This window comes from Lathyrus oleraceus, chromosome 7, assembly GCF_024323335.1.
Source record: "Lathyrus oleraceus cultivar Zhongwan6 chromosome 7, CAAS_Psat_ZW6_1.0, whole genome shotgun sequence".
NCBI lineage: Eukaryota > Viridiplantae > Streptophyta > Magnoliopsida > Fabales > Fabaceae > Lathyrus > Lathyrus oleraceus.
The window spans coordinates 463,805,449-463,823,521 of NC_066585.1; the positions used below are offsets into that span (position 1 = coordinate 463,805,449).

The 18,073-nt window shown below is 35.8% G+C and overlaps 1 protein-coding gene across 1 annotated transcript; it reads right to left on the minus strand.

Annotated features, from left to right (window-relative positions):
• Nucleotides 1-1,073: 1,073 nt before the first annotated feature.
• LOC127104370 (beta-galactosidase) lies at nucleotides 1,074-3,162 on the minus strand. The gene is made up of 11 exons (XM_051041557.1): nucleotides 3,141-3,162; nucleotides 2,905-3,048; nucleotides 2,692-2,780; nucleotides 2,492-2,597; nucleotides 2,334-2,421; nucleotides 2,136-2,254; nucleotides 1,884-2,048; nucleotides 1,648-1,823; nucleotides 1,438-1,547; nucleotides 1,243-1,352; nucleotides 1,074-1,139 (listed from the first exon to the last, which is right to left on the minus strand). The coding sequence occupies exons 1-11, from the start codon at nucleotides 3,147-3,149 to the stop codon at nucleotides 1,074-1,076; spliced, it is 1,182 nt and encodes a 393-aa protein (XP_050897514.1). The 5' UTR covers nucleotides 3,150-3,162.
• Nucleotides 3,163-18,073: the final 14,911 nt, after the last annotated feature.

The window sequence follows — 18,073 nt, forward strand, 5'->3', positions numbered from 1 at the left end:
ACCCCCTTAGACAGCGCTTTGGCCAAAAGCGCTTTCTAAGACCCTCCTATTTTAATTTTTCCAGGTTTATAAACCAGAATTTCTACCTGTTTTCAACCAGATTTTGACAGACAATTATCACATTTTATATATGCCATTTTGGCCTTTTTTCTACCAATTTTTGGCTAACAAATATATATATATACCAATTCAAACCAATTTTGCCTTAAATGTATCAAAATATATACAAATTTATGTACACATTTACAAGTCATTACATATACTACAAATGTACACATTAATTACACAAATTTATGAACAAACATTGAGCTCTATCATGAATTGACACCACTCCTCTTTGATTTCGTCCACTTGATCCTTTGTATAAAATGCACACTTGAATTCCTCAAAGTACTACATAATAATATAACATATTTTGAATTAATTCCAACTATTTAATTATATGAGATATGTGTAAATATAAAAATAACTCATAAGTTAGAAATACATACATCGGTGGGAATCTTTAATCGGCCCAAAGCAAGAGTATCTCGCATAAACCTCAACATGAAATACCCGCAATCTATTTGATTACGTTGTTGATTACGCATCTTTATTGTCCATGAGGATCCGAAGAACGTACTCCGTCACGGTATCCGGTCTACTTAAGATTAAACCTAAGTTGACGGTCGCGGGTGCTACTCATATCTAGAGCCAACGGATCATTGCCACTCGGCGCGTTAAACGTTGTCTAACAAGATTGAAGAGTAAAATGACTCAGATTTCATGCAACTGAAGATGATCATATGTAACAATGACACAATTGTTCCCTTTGTAGTAAAAATATTCTTACCTTGTACCAAGTCAAAGGTTGTTTTTTAGCCAATGATGATCCTTGTGTCCACTCAACAGAGGAACTTCCAATTATGGTATGAAGGCTCAATGATTCGCCTTTTAGTCCAACCTGTCCAACAAAATCAAACTCGTCTCAACAATGTACATTATAATAAAATTTTAGTCCCTGCAAAAAAGTTATTCGCTATATCAAACCTTGTAAGACCATTTCTGCCACGACAAGTCGCGAGTCCCTTCGTTTAGACCTTCAATGTTACAAGTCCTAACACTCCAACATTCCATGTTTCAAAGTGCAAGCCAACGTTCTGGTTTTAATTTGAATGCAGACAAAATTAAAATATTACTTATCATCAAATTGAAAATGTCAATTGTCACCTAAAACATAGACATAAAAAAAAAAATACTAACCGGAAGACCGACGGCAACACTAAGTAAAGAAATCTTGTTATTGCCAACTTTTAGGTTCACACTTTCACTAAATGTTAACTTAGGATTATCCAATCCTCCATATACAGTTCCTACATTCATATAACATATGTTAATTTAAAAATATATAAAAATGAAATTTATCATGAAAAAATTTCCAAGAAAAAGCATACTGACCTGAAAGTTGTCCATTAACAAAAACATGTAGAACATGACCTGCTGAGTTTGCGGTCAGAATAGGAGACGGACCGTTCTTTATAAAACTTTCATTAGGACTAATGTTGACACTGAGAATGGATCAACGATAGAATTAGTATCAAGAATCAAGAATTGGTATTCCGATTTTTTAATGTGTTTGACAAGTTAGGAAAGTTCAAAAATTCTTACTCTGTCAAATACCACAAATAATCTGAAGAATCGCGAGTAACGTTGATCTGCTCCCAAAGTGCTTCTGCTGTGACAGAATCGTCTTCACTAGAGAAGGCGGGATCTTCGGTATATGATTGCCAATCAAATGTAATGTTTGTCGGAGTCATCGTTTTTATGATGCTTTGCACACCAACCTACATTTTAGTATCAGAGTCCGGTTTGTCCAACATATTCGGTTATCTTGCGTTACTTACCTTTGCAGTGTTGAAAACTTCGGTTTTGCAATCAGGAAGAATGCTGACAGACCAAGGTGGAAGGTCATGATGGCTATTTCCAAACGTAACCGTTGCAGCCGATTTCGTGTCATAATTTGCAAGAAATGCAACACAAACACTACTACTTATGTAGTACACATGTTCCTATATGATCAAATTAACAAAACAAATCTTCAACACAGTAACAATTTTGAACCTTAATTTTATCATGAACTAGATAATAGAATTTACCTCGAGGTTTTTCCCGAAATATGTGACCGTAGGATCCACAGCAATCAAAGCTGGCTCACACTGTTTTATTGCCTTATGCAAGTCTCTCAAATGTCCCCATTTTGGTTCATTCACAAGTCCTAACATTTTGTAACACTTTAAAATGTTTCTAACTGTTATAACTCAAAACACGCAAACAATTTAAACCTTAACGCGTACCATATTCGTCAATAGGAGCATCATAATCATAGCTTGTTGCAATGAAAAGACCACTCGATGTTCGACCAAAATTAGTCCCTCCATGATACTGCATTCAAATATAAGATATCAGACAAAAATCAAAGTTTCTATAACATAAACTTAGATGTAACATATACCATGTAGTAGTTAACAAAGGAGCCGCGATTTTGTATGAATCTTGCAACTGAGTATGCCAAATCTTTGATCGGTCTATGAGATATACCGCTACCAAAATCAGTGTACCTGTAGAACATGTAACAAAAAATTAAACATTTGATCCCAAATGAAATGCTTCTAGCTTTATATTAATGGTAGCATTTGTATGAGCATGACTTACCATCCGGACCAATTCTCGGTCCACATTTTGGGTTTATTGTTCTCATTGGGAGTGAAGTTTTCACAATAATATCCATTGCAAGTGTCAATCTACAACATAGTCGATAAATAATATTAAAATCCTCATTTTCAGATCGTCTGATCTTGATCAAACGACTATCGATTTTCTAAATGTGTGAATACAGATGATCATGATTACGGGAGAAAATCTTACAACGGGATCAGGGGCGTCTTCTTGCTTGCACATATCCCAAGGTACGCCGGTGTCTAGACCTACCGCCATTTGAGCAGCCCAACTTGTGTAAGCCTTTCCAGGAGCACCAATCTCCCATTCCACAGGTCCATACTCATTCTCAATCTGTAAATTCAAATAAATATCATAAACTTTATAACAAAAATTTGTTACATCAAAATAAGAAAACATATTTAAATATCATTTTATTTATTTACCTGAGACATAATTATTGGACCACCTTGAAATATCTAATGTTAGTTTTACACCTATCATTGTACTCGTTATATGTTATTAGGCCTTGAGCCATCTGTCTTACCCATCTAAGGGTCACAGTCTAACTTCTTCTCAAGTAACATATTATTTTAGTGACAGTTGTAAATATTTCAGACAATTAAATTGTTCCTATGTTGGTTAATAGAATAAGTACAGTCATCTCTCTCTTATATCTCTCAAGGTATCTATTAAGAGTCTCAGAACGGACAATATATAGTTTGAACATGTGCTTATAAATGAGGGGCTATCCTCACCCTACAAGTTGGTTTTGTCTGTTGAGTTAGGTCTAACCACATTTCTTAATATGGTATCAGAGCCTCGTTTAAGATCCGTTTGGTCACCTGCTATCAAGTTTCCGCTATCGGACCACCCAAGGGAAAACCCCAGAACCACTTCCACTTATATTTTCCCAAGAAAAACCAAAATGCAAAACCCTAACATTTTAGGCAGAAACAGAAAAGGCTAGAAAAGTCAATGCTTTATCACAATCTCAATATGAATTTTCTTTTTGATAATCAAATCAACCTACATTATGCAAAAAAAAAAAACATGCTTCATAGACAAGAAAAAGAAAGCAGAGAGGGCAAAGACTTACTGTAACCCATAATTCGGTTCCCAGGGCCTTCGGCGACATGGAAATAGTCGGGCCATCGCGCTAAATACGTCATGTAGAATGACATGTTAAACTGAAACAAACAAGAAAGTTAAGAACACACAAAGTGAAATGCACTAGATTGAGTTGATGGACCAGAGAGAAAGAGAAAAGTTACAGTTTCAGTGAGATGATCTAGATTGACATTGGTAAAACGAAGAAGGTCGTTGCAGCAAAACGTACGAATTGTCGTCATCTTGAAGGAGCAACAAATTCCAACAAATTTAAGTTATTTGGTGTGGGGTGGAGATAAAATTAGGGTTTGAAATTCGAAATTGAGAAAAAAATTAAAGTGAGATAGATGAAGTCACCAAAGGAGGGGAAAGAGAAACACAAGAAGAAGGCGACGAAGCTCCGGCAAAGATGAATCCAAGTGTTATCTTCCCCCAATGTTATTTTGTGGGTTAACTTGATTTTTTTTTTCATTAGAAGAAAAACAGAAATAAATTAAATTAAATTAAAATCAAGGATAGATAGAAAGATAGATGGATTGATTGATTCTTCAAACACATTTTATTTAAAAGCGCTTTCTAAACCCCCCCTTAGACAGCGCTTTTGGTTTTAATTTTTTTTTAATTTAAAGACTTTAGACAGCGCTTTATCAAAAGCGCTGACTAAGGTCTATATTTAAAAGCGCTTTCTAAAAGCGCTGTCTAAGGGGGGGTCTTAGACAGCGCTTTTAGAAAGCGCTGTCTAAGACCCCCCCTTAGACAGCGCTTTCATTATTTTTTTGGAACATTTTCCGTGTTTTATTTTAATTTTAACCTTAGACAGCGCTTTCTTTTAAAAGCGCTGTCTAAGATGCGCTGTTAAAAGTCATTTTTGGCGTAGTGTCAAGTGTGATTAGATCGTGTTTGAAGCAAGCAACCTCAAGTTCTGTATAACATTGAAGGTAATTTTCAGAAAACTTCATCTCTTCGATTCTCACTCAATTCTCATCAATTCTCTTGGATCTTTGGTTTTCTAAAGTCTTACCAATGTAGGCAAGAAGATTGAGTTGCTTAGAGATCAAATTGAAGCAACTCAGTTCACACACCTCAAAATTCAACTCCTCATATTTTTCTATATATGTGGAGTTAGTTAAAATTGAGGTCAAATTCGTGCTCTACGCCATTTTTTCTTTCAGATCATGTCCTCCTTTTTTATCTTGGTGATGGTTGAGGGCGGACCAGTCCGGTGAGGTCCACCGGAGAAGAAGATCGGAGTTACAGCTCCGGCGGTGCGTTGGCACGTCTCCCAGCCACATGATCCATTCAATTTGTTTTAATCTTAGGCGTTGGTTTTGATTACCACGCGTATGTCACGCTGACTAGGTTCCATCATGGAACGCGTGTTTGTGTCCATTTGATTTTCCAACTCAATTAATGAGGGAGATCAAGTGGCTCACGTTTTTTTGATTTTTTGATTTTAATTTTTATTCCTTTGATTTTCATTAATTCATATTAATTTTAATATTGATCCAAAAAATATGAAAGTTTCACCAAAAAATTTCAAATAATTTCCTCTTTCATATTTTGAATTAAAATTATTTTTTGGATCATTATTAATATTTTTCATGATGTAATTGATTTTGTGATAATTTTTAATTGTTTAAAAATACTTTTAAGTCTTTAAAAATTCTGAAAAATTTTCTCCAAGGTTCTTTAACCTTGTTTTACCTATGGTAAATCTCATGGCCACTTCTTTGGTGTTTTGATGAGGTTTTAGGAATTTGACAAACCATATTTTAGGAATTTGAATAAATGCCAAATAATTGTGTTGACCAATTGTGATTGTTTGTGTAAGTTTGACTTGTGTTGTTGGGTCTTGGTCAAGGTTGATTTGACTTTGCTAAGTTAATATCATTGGATTTCGGGGATTGATGGAATGTACATTCCATCTCCCAAAATGAATGAATGAGATTAATTTGGTAAAAGTCCTCCTTTGACCAATTTGAGTTTTGATCCATTCCCTCCCATCTTCATCTCATTCCCCTTCTTTATGCATTCATCTCATTTAGCGTATGATATCTCTAAGTCCTAAGGCTAGTTGATTGCAAAATCAACATAAGTATGGATGAGATTAGGCCACCTCTTTTGCATATTCTTTTGTATGTCGTATGTTTCATGAGCATAGTTCATTATACTCTGTCTCTAACATGCATTAACACCAAAATTCTTTTGCCCAACCTCAAATAGTTGTGACTTCTACATAAGTCCAATTACGATTGCTTAACATAGCGCTAAATTTTTTACACAAAAGGCATAGGATTCTAGTTAGTAAGATTGTAAATCTCCCCTCTTTCATGGTATTGTGTGGAAACTTGGCCTTTTTTCCTTCCTTTAGAAGATGTCTTGGCTCAAGGATCCATGCTTGTGATAAGTGGGTTAAGTGTTCTCCAAAGAATGACTTAAAATGAAAAGCAAAAGCAAAACAATACTAACTTCTAACTCATTAAAAACTAACATTTAATTTCAAGTCCTTTATTTTAATGCACTTTAATTTTTAAGTTCTATTCATTTGCCATTATTCATACCATTCTAATTGTTTATGTTAATGTCATTTTCCCCTTTGTCCATTTGGACCATATTGTGTGATATATCTTGTTTGTGTATATTTTGTTTGTTTGTGTGGTCTTGGACCATTAATGTACATAATAAGAACAAAAACCCTAAAAAACATTAGTGTGGACTGTTGACTTGATCTTGGACCAATCAGACTTAGAATCTAGGCAACCTCCCTATGCTAAAGGACTTGGCCAATGCCAACTTTTGTGAAGCCAAGTGATTGCAATTTGAAACTTCATCTGATACATCATTCAAGATCCTTTTGAGTTCATCTGTAACATGATCATTGTGAAGCTGTTATTTTGAAACTGTGATTTATGGAATTCATCTGCTACATGGGCTAATTTGAAGAAGATCATGGAGTGGCTAAGCTTGGATGTGGCTATCTTTATTTGATGCCTTGCTCTTCAAGTTCATATTGTATGGATTTTTTATAGCTTGATTCTAATATCCAAGGGAATTTGGGGTTTCTATATGACATTCTTTTCTCATCCCCTCACTTTAGTTGTTTGTAAACATCATTTTGTACAAAGTACATATGCACAAAAAAAGGGCTCCCTAGGAGTACCTAGGACTCTTTGGGTGCTAACACCTTCCCTCTATGTAACCAACCCCCTTACCTGTAATCTCTGGCATTTTATTAGTTTTGATTTGAAAACTTCTTACTTTTGGGTTTTGTTCGTACTTTTCCCTTTTCCCTTGGAAATAATAAAAGTGCAGTGGCGACTCTTGTTATTTGATGTCTAGCTTATCCATAGCTTGATGGTCATGAATTTACCACTACACCTGCGCCCAAAACTGAGGAGCAAGTCGGCGGTTTTCTCGGTCGCTTGAAATACATCTCAAGATTGATTTCACACATGACTGCCACATATGCGCCTATATTCAAGCTTCTTCAGAAAGATCAGTCTTGTGATTGGACGGAAGACTGCCAGAAATCTTTTGATAGTATCAAGGAATATTTGCTTGAACCTCCAGTTTTGTATCCACCTGTTGAAGGAAGACCATTGATCATGAATTTTACTGTGCTTGAAGATAGTATGGGTTGTGTTCTAGGTCAGCAAGATGAGTCTAGAAAGAAAGAATTTGCAATTTACTACCTCAGTAAGAAGTTCACCAACTGTGAGACTCAGTATTCTATGCTTGAGAAGACTTATTGCGCATTGGCTTGGGCTGCTAAGTGTCTGCGTCAATATATGTTAAATCATACCACTTGGTTAATATCCAAAATGGATCCAATCAAGTATATATTTGAAAATCCTGCTTTAACCGGGAGAATTGCCCATTGGCAGATATTGTTATCAGAGTATGATATTGAATACTGATCTCAGAAAGCAATCAAAGGTAGTATCTTGGCTGACCATTTGGCTCACCAACCAATTGAAGATTACCAGTCAGTACAGTATGATTTTCCTGATGAAGAGATCTTGGACTTGAAAATGAAATATTGTGATGAACCATTGCTTGAAGAAGGGCCAGAACCTGGTTCCTGTTGGGGCATGGTATTTGATGGAGTTGTTAATCAATATGGTAATGGCATTGTAGCAATGATTATTACTCCTCAAGGCACGCACTTTCCCTTTACAACTAGATTGAGTTTCAAGTGTACAAAAAATATGGCAGAGTATGAAGCTTGCATTATGGGGCTTGAAGAGGCCATGAATCTCAGAATCAAGTATTTAGATGTCTTCGGAGACTTAGCTTTGGTTGTAAATCAGATCAAAGGTGAATGAGAGATGAATCAACCCGGTTTGATACCATATAGAGATTATGCGAGGAGGATTTCAACTTTCTTTACAAAAGTTGAGTTTCATCATATCCCTCGAGATAAAACCCGGATGGCCGATGCTCTTGCAACATTAGCGTCTATGATTGTAGTGAAGTATTGGAATGAAGTTCCCAAATTGTCTGTGATGCCTCTTGATAGGCCAACTCATGTGTTTGCTGTTGAAGAAATCAAAGACGAGAATCCGTGGTATTATGACATCAAATGTTTCCTCCAAAGTCAGATTTACCCATCTGGGGCATCCTTGAAAGATAAAAAGACTTTGAGAAGATTAGCCGGTAATTTCTACTTGAATGGTGATGTTCTATACAAGAGAAACTTCGACATGGTTCTGCTTAGATGCAGGGATAGACATGAAGCAGACTTGTTAATGACTGAAGTGCATGAAGGCTCCTTTGGTACTCATTCCAATGGACATGCAATGGCAAAAAAGATGTTGTGAGCAGGTTACTATTGGCTGACAATGGAATCTGACTATTGCAAGTTTGTGAAGAAATGCCACAAGTGTCAAATATATGCCGATAAGATTCATGTTCCTCCGACACTATTGAACGTTATTTCTTCCCCATGACTCTTCTCCATGTGGGAATTAATATGATTGAGCCCAAAGCATCGAATGGACATCGTTTCTTTCTAGTGGCAATTGACTACTTCACAAAATGGGTTGAAGTGGCTGTCGCGTCTCGAAAAATACGATTCCTCGCGATGGTCGCGGAAAGAATTAATGTTTGAACAGAGTCACCACCAAACTTTATTCATCCCAATAAAGGGATAGGAAAATATCGATAAAACCTTTTGGAAATGGAATAATAGTCGTCGCAACCATATTCGAGTTCGGGAGTGGATTACGCGAGAGGAAGGTATTAGCACCCCTCACGTCCGTTGTACTCAACAAGAACCTTTTAGTTCAATTTTGCAATTTGAGTGTTAATTTACGTTGTGTGTTATCTTCGGGTAATAAATATATTGAAAATAAGAATGGATGGGAACCTCAGAAAGGGAAAAGGGGAGGTTTTTTATTAGCGTGCTCGCGAAGATACAATAATCTCCTGCCTACGTATCCTTAAATGAGGAAATCAGAGCATTCATAGTTCGGGGAATTACGGTTGGTTGGTGTTTTTTAATGGACAACTGTTTAGATCGCATCCTAAAGTCTAAACGTTGGCTTGTCTACTCTTGGCGGAGGCTTAAGCGCTAGTTTGTTGTGTGTATTAGAAAGGTTTAACAGTGTTCTTTCTGAAAAGAGTTTTGGTCACACGGGGGTGACAAGTTGAAATAATATATTGGATGTTTTGATTGGTTTAGATGTTTTTGGCTGGATGACGATTACTCGGATAGTCGAGTAAGACAACTCGTATCCTAATAATCGGGAAAGAGAATAGAAGACTCTAGACCGCTTTCTTTTTCATCCTTAATTATAGAAAGGATTTGACAATAATTAAGATGTTTTGAATGGATAACGAATACTTGGATAATCAAGTAAGACAACTCGTATCCTAATAATCGGGAAAGGGAATAGAAGACTCTAGACCGCTTTCTTTTTAATCTGAATGATTACGAAAATAAGTTTGTGTATGGTTGATGTATTTTTAGAATAAACGACAAGTACTCGAATGGCTGAGTAAGATAAGTCATATCCAAGCATTTGAGAAGAGGAATTGAAAACTCAAGACCATCTCCCTTTTCGTATAGTTTATTGTGAAAATGATTTGACTTACGGTATCAGTTAGAAGAAAAATGACAATAGTTCGACTGACCGAGTAAGAGAACTCGTATTCAAACAATTGAGGAGAGAAGTTGAAAACTCAAAGTCATCTCCCTTTTCATTTAACTTATTATGAAAATAATTTGATTTAATCGGGTTTAGAAGTTTGTGGAGAAATGACGGTTGTTTGACTGACCAAGTAAGAGAACTCGTATTCAAATAATCGAGGAGAGAAATTGAAGACTCAAAGTCATCTCCCTTTGCATTTCTTATTATAAAATGATTCGATTTGTTTGTGCTTAGGTGGATAGAAATGATGGTTGTTCGACTAATTGAATATAAGAGTTCGTGCTTAAATAATCGAGGAGGGGAGTTGAAAACTCAAAACCATTACCTCGTTTTTATTTCCAAACGAAATGGTATTCAATTGTGATTTAGCTATTTTGGGTTAATTTGAATGAAAATACTCGATGTTGGATCAAGGTTTTAAATTTGTATTTTGTGAATGAATTGAACTACTTTAATGTATTGTTCATCTAATCGATTAATCGAATAGGTCTCATTATAAGAAGGCCCAAGAGTAAGCCATGTGAGGTTGATGACGATGCTTTAAGAGCAATCGACTTACAAAGGTGCTTGAAAATGGACTCGACTTTGAATCAAGAATTATGTGATTTATTTTGAAATTGGCTCGAATGATTTTTAAATCGGTGAAAGCGACATAATTTTGTCACAAATATAACATGTTATTTCGTGTGCACTCAAGGTTCGGTATAAACAAATAAATAAAGAAATAATCATGCACATACACTCCACAAAATAAACAATTACCTAAGTTATGAATGACATTAGTGATGATATAATTAATTAATTAATTAATTAAATGTTTAATGGATTATTTTAATTAAACAATAAGTAATTAAAAAAATGAATATAACCAAATGATTGCATATTTATTAAATATTAATAATAATGATAATAATATAATTGCATATTTACTATTAAAAATTAATAATAATAATAGTAGTATAACTACATATTTACTAAAAAAAAATTAATAATAATAATAATAATAATATAATTATAATTTTGAAATAAAGTAAATAAACCAAAGCATTGTCTTATTTTTATTTAATAGCCACAAAAGTCCATTGTATATTTTTTATGTATAAAAATAAAACAGAATAAGTGGAATAAAATAAAAATGCAAGCAAATGAGCCAAGTAAGAGAAAAGCCCAATTCAAGGTGCTGCTGAAGATAGAATGGGGGTTTGAATAGAGGATAGGTCTTTGGACCCAAACAGAGTTGGCCCAAAAGAAAGTACCAAAAGCCCTAAATGGCTTGGTCAAATGTTGACTGGATATGGAGAAATCAGGGCCACACGATCAATATACTTTGACTTGGTCAAAGATCAAAGGGAGTGCATATAAGGGTATACCACCATATGGTGGGGGGATCCACACAGGATCCCCTGGTTGGCCAAACATATGGCGCCACCAGAAAGGGGTCACATGGCGCCCCAAAATAATAATAATAAAATATAAAAAACAAAAAACAGAGGAAAATAGGTCATTCCCTCATTCCGTTCTCTCTCTTCGCTCTCTCTCTCTCTACTTCACTTAAAAAGAAAAAAGAAATTGCTTTGCAATTTCCGCCACCGCCTCTGAGCGATCTTCATCGGAGAAACGACGGCACGCGGCGGCTGCCACCGTCTTCTCCGGTGACCACCATCCTCAACCTTAAAAACAAAACCAAGCCCCCACCTTTTTGGCCAAAGATTGTAGATCCGGCCTCAGTTTTCAACAAAGATCAACCAAACCACCTAAATAGGAAACCCTAAAAAATCAAAACAGAGATTTTCTTAAACCGAACCCTAGAAATCTCCTCCTCTCACGCCAACGAACACCAAAAACATATGAATATCCACATTCTGAGTTGAAACCCTAAGTCTACGAATAAAGTCACGACGACAGAGATTTTGAGCGATTAACGTGGGGGTTTTGGTCGATTCATCAAGACGAACGAGGTAGTGCGAATATTTAAAGCGGAAGAGAAAGAAAAAATACTTGACTGGAAGTGGGTCACCGGCGTTTCCAGATAAGTTTCTTCTAATAAATCAACTCCCTTTGCCCCTTTTTGATGGTTGTGTTGATCTTTTGAGTGTTTTACGCTTACTGTTAAAATTATTATTTTTTAATTTCCTCTTTCTTGATCCTCTTCCCCTTTACTGTTAACCTATCCTGAATATATATGATGAGCTTTTCATGATGAAGTTTTAGGTCTTAAAAAATTATTTGTCAGTTTTTTCTTCATCCCCGATTTCATGGGATGTAATTGTTTTGAACTGGTTTGCGAAATACTTTTTAGGTATTCATGTTAGTTCTCTGTGCAAAGCCTTGGACTGATTAATTTATTAATTACTTTTCAGTTTTTTAAGCGCTTATGGAAAGGACTTTTTGACTTAAGTCGTTTTCCTCTACAGGTTATAAAGCGAAGTGACCTTATTTTTTTGGGAAGAAACCTGCGCCAACTCTAAGAGGCAATTGGACTTAGGGATGCTTCACCTCAACAGGCGGTTTTGGAAATGGCTTGATTTTGGGCGCTGGTTCTTGAGAATTTCGATTCCAACAGTTGGATTTGTAGCAACTTTTTTATTCAATTTGGAATATTAAGATGTAATTACTTAGGTTTTTAGGACAAATGTGTATTTTTGGACTGTTTGTAACCTAATGGATTAGAAATTATTCATGTAATTACCTTTTAAACATTTAAACCTTATCTTAATATTTTATTTGTGCTAATCAATTAAAGTGTCTTAAACTTTGTCTTATTATTTCAATTGGAAACCTGTTTGGACCACCATGAGCATTCAACTAATGGTTGCCTTTAGCTTGTTATTATTAACAAAATACAAACGTGACCAAAAGTTTAAAATGAAACATGTCATTGCAATTTCAACTCTAATCAAAAACCAACACACTTTCAACTTTGGCACAATGAATCCAAATGTGGTGACTTGATTTAAAAACAACACAATTTCAACTTCAACACATGAGTCTAAATATGGTGCTTTGATTTAAAACCAACACAATTTCAACTTCAACACATGAGTCTAAATATGGTGCTTTGATTTAAAACCAACACATACACGCCTAAAAAAAATGCAAATATAATTTAGGGACCTATGAAGGACTTAGAATTTAGCATAAATATTTGGGATGTGTAAATGAACTAATAACAAGTGATCATAAAAATTATAACATGACTCTTAATACTTACTAATAAGAAAATGGACTTTGGATTAGTAATGTAAAAAGATTTGAACCACACTTTACAAAATTAATTATGGACATGTTGATGTGAATGGGCCCTTTTTAAAACAAAGAGATCTCATGGATAAATCTAAATGGGCCTTGTTAACCAAAATGCACATACCATCCCATGCTTCAGTAATAGTAGTAAGAGAAAAATGCAACAGGTGTCTTCTTAAGGGTCTCAATAGAGGAAAATGTCACTGAAGACTTGATGTCACCAGGGGTTGAGAAACCTCAAGATGAAGCTTATGTCTTAAGATAATATACATGTCTTATAACATTGGGTAGTAAATGCTGGTTGGAAATTTCTTTTACCCGGACAAAATTGGGGTATGACAGCGGCATCGTATGCGAATGTAACCAAGCAAGTTGTTGTAAGGTTTATCAATAATCAGATCATATGCCGTTATGGTGTGCCAAGTAAGATCATTATCGATAATGGATCGAACTTGAATGATAATATGGTGGAAGCTCTTTGCAAAGACTTCAAGATTGCACATTATAATTCTTCTCCCTACATACCCAAGATGAATGGGGCTATTGAAGATGTGAACAAGAACATCAAGAAGATTATTCAGAAGATGGTTGTAACATATAAGGATTGGCATGAGATGCTCCCATTTGCTTTGCACGGGTATCGTACATCCATCCTCACTTCAACAGGGGCAACCCCTTTCTCTCTTATTTATGGTATGGAAGCAGTGCTCCCCGTAGAAGTTGAGATTCCTTCATTACGTGTGCTCATGGAAGCCAAGTTGACTGAGGCTGAATGGTGTCAGACCAGGTTTGATTAGTTGAATTTGATTGAAGAGAAGAGATTAACTGCCATGTGTCATGGTCAGTTATATCAGCAAAGGATGAAGAAAGCTTTTGATAAGAAGGTCAAACCTCGTGTGTTCAAAGAAGGTGACCTTGTGCTCAAGAAGGTTTTATCAATTAAACCAGATTCTAGGGGCAAATGGACTCCTAATTATGAAGGCCCATATGTTATTAAGAGAGCCTTTTCAGGCGGTGCTTTGATTCTTACAACTATGGATGGTGAAGAGTTCGCTCGTCCTCTGAACGCAGATGCAGTCAAGAAATACTTTGCCTAAAAAGAAAAGAACATCTCGCTAAGTTGAAAACCCGAAAGGGCGGCTTAGGCAAAAAAAACGTCTCGGTGGATTGAAAACCCGAGAGGGCGATCTAGGCAAAAGTTAGAGACATAAAATAGAAAGAACTTTCTCGATAAGTTGAGTACCCCACCTTGGGGAAACTTATGCAAAAATTAGGGATTATGGAAAGTAACTGCATTCTATTGATCTTCAATTTCGAGAAACTTTGAGCACGAGGGTTGACATCAAATCATCATCCCCGGTAGTGGCCGAAAGCACAACGGATATCAAGAGATGGTAGAAGGATTAATGATCATTTGTATTCAATGTAACCCTTTTCCATGTAAATTACCATTTTCAACCTTGTAAAAATCTATGGAGTCTTGTCATTTACAGACTACCATTCCATTAAATAAAGTTGAGCTTTTATCCAATTATTTTCACTCTTATTTACTTCAGCCAATAGTTTTAAATTTTATTATGATCATTTTGAAATTTAAAATTTTAATCAAAATCATTTTTCTTAAATATATAAAAGCAAGAATTTTTCAAAGAAAACTTAAAAGAAATGTCAACAGCATTTCAAAAGCTGCAAGTCTTCAGTGTGAAGCATTAAGGGTTCCCCAAGCAGTTAACCCTTCAGGTTTCCCAGCTAAGTTGGTTGATTCAGTACCCTGCAGAGTTGAGTTTGATCCCAGACAGAGTTTGTGTATTCATCAGTAGTTTTGGTCCTCAGTGTAGTATTTTGATTCCCTAGTAGATCGCGTTGGTGTCTCCATCAGTCGCCATCCGACTCGCTCCCAGTCAGAGTTTCCTCCTGGTTTTTGAGCAGCTATCTTGCGTTTATCCTCTGTATGGTTGTCTCCCATTTAACATGGTGTTGACCTAAAATTCCCCGCAGACGTGATAATGTTTCCTTTCCTCAGCAGATCTCCTCCTTCCCCAGCTAGGGTTGAGCTTTTGCGATGTAGATCTCTCTGTTCTCTGGCAGTTATTTCCCTTTTGTGGATTGACCGAGGATTGTACCGATGATTCAAATTTTGCGACACCCTTATATCCTTTGTGATCGTTTTGTCAGCATAATCATCATATATATATATGCATATACACTCATGTAAGTTCATATTTGCATATTTGCATCATTCATATTTGTTGAATCATTGTTTGAGATTCTTATGCTCTTTTATGGTGGTACTTTATCCCCATACAAGTTCGGTGTTAATCCTTTTAATTATAGAAGGTCAGCCCCTTAAGCAGAAAGACTTTAACCTTTCTCCTTTCCCCACTGATTTATTTCCTCGTGGATGATTATTGTTTCAGTTTTTCCTTTGCAGAGTTTATCCTTGATATGTTCATCCTAACCGATGATGAATATCCTCTCATTGTATTCTATCTAGTAACTGATAGATGTAATTCTTATTTTCTCTCCTCACCAGAGTCTATCCTTGCTATGTTCATCTTAACCGGTGACAAATTTTCTCTTTGATGGTATTCTATCCAACATTCGATAGATGTAATTCCTACTTTTTGTTCAGTTGGTATATCCTTGATATGTTCATCATAACCGATGACGGGTATCCTCCTTGACATTCCCAGGAAAGTCTATCCTTGATATGTTCATCCTAACAGATGACAGATTTTCTTTCCTGTTGAGTTTATCCTTGATATGTTCATCCTAACCGATGACAAATATTCTCATATTTGGTCTTCTACCCTTTAACTGGTAGTTATAAATCCTACTTTCTGTAGTTTTTCCCCAGCAAGGCTATTCTTACTCAGAAACCGGTAATGAATACTCCCTCCTGGTGGTTCTCAGTGAGTCATCCTTGATATGTTCATCCTAACAGATGATGGATGTCTTCTATGTCAGATCTTTATTTTCTCCTTACCCAGTAACAAGTAGAAGATAGTAGACTTCTGCTCCTCCTGTGTTGAAGTTTATTTCTCCCCAGTTGAGTTGAGTATGCATTTCCTTAGTGAAATCACTTTTCTTGCATGATTCAAGTACGTCAATTTTATCCTGATCTACTCGTTTCCCCTGCAAATGTTTTGTTTCCCCGGCTGAGTCTTTCCATTTTTTATGGAATTCCTCTAGTCCCCCAGCAGTTTTAAATCGTATCCTGGCCTACGCACAACCTCTTTTATCCCCTCAGCGTCTCTGTCTCCCCAGTGATTTTTCCTTACGAAATACATTATACTCCTGCAGACTTTCAGTCTCTCTGATTTCTTTTCCTTTATGGTAATATTTCCCCACAAAGCATTAGCTCTTGCATTCATATCATATGCATTATGAGGTCTCTTAGGGACCAAAATTTGTTTCTATGTGTTGTTATTTAAGCCCATTATACTGAGTCGAGCCGGAGATTTTAACCTTCACCTCCTTAGTTACAATGTCCTTAAATAGGGGCAGTTGTAAGACCCTAATTTTGACCCTAAGATCCCTCATATAATTTCATCATATTCATTAGCATTGGGATCATACCTTAGCATCCTCCTTACCCCTCTCTCATTGAGTTTGTTTTGGGAGAGATCGCCAAGCATTATGTGATTGTATCATACTTGTATATTATCATTTTACTAACCAAAAACATGTCTTTGCATTTGCCTAACTCTTTTGTAGGTAGGACATGATCACATTGATTTATCTAGTTCATATCTAGGGTTTGAGGCCCTCATGACAAAGAGAATAATGATGAATTTGATCCAAGAATAGTTATAAGCATCATATATGAGTTCCATTGATGTTATATTGATCAAGTTTTCTTCAAGAGTTTGGAGGTGATTTGCCTTGGAAACCCTAGTTTGACCGGGTATCCTGAGTAACTTCTCCAATAAGCCATCTCACCTATTAATCAAATTTCTCAAGGGAAACTTCAAAATTCATCATCTTATGCATACGTGATCTACCATGAGCCAATAAAGTCAAGAGAATTGAAGGTTAGCAAGTTAGTTGATGGTGGTTGGCCAAATGAATTCATCTGATCAAAACTGGGTCTCCCTGGGCCCTATCTCCTACAACTTTCACCATATAAAAATGATTCCAAGAGAAAAGTTACTCTAAATTAAATTCCAAACAACATTCATGTTGAGACCTAGAGCTAGTTTTGCTTGGAAAATCATTGTCTATATTGAAACATTATAGGTCATTTTGTCTAAACCCTAATTTGAAAGTCAACTTCCCAAGGCCATAACTTGCTCAATTTTTATGAGATGGATGATTTAGAAGTTGCACAATCAAATTCAAGATGTCTACTTCAACTTTGATGTTTGGAGTGATAGCTAATTCAACTTTTATGAGCATGTGATATGAGGATACATTATAGGTCATTTTTGACCTATACCATTGAACAAGTGATTTTTCCAAACTTCAAAATGGCATAACTCTATCATTCTAAATCCAAATGACATGAATTTAGTGACCATTTTTAAGGTATTTGAAAGAGATACAACTTTTATGAAGACACTTTTCTCATTTGAAGCTCACATAAAAAGTTAAGCAAGGTGAAATATTGGGATATATGGCTTGACACTTAGAAAAATTTTCAACATGTTGGAATTTCCAAACTTCCACCTTCAAATTCACCATGATCCAAGCGTGTTCAATATCAAACTTGTTCCTCTTGATCCAAGCTTTCTAAAGAACCCAAGTTCATGCATTTTGGATGAAGTTTGCTAGGGCAGCGCATGGCTTTAACAGAGCTGCACCATTGGAGGAAATCAAATGTCCAAAACTCCATTTCACATTGCCTTGCCAATCAAGCATCATTTGAACTTTAG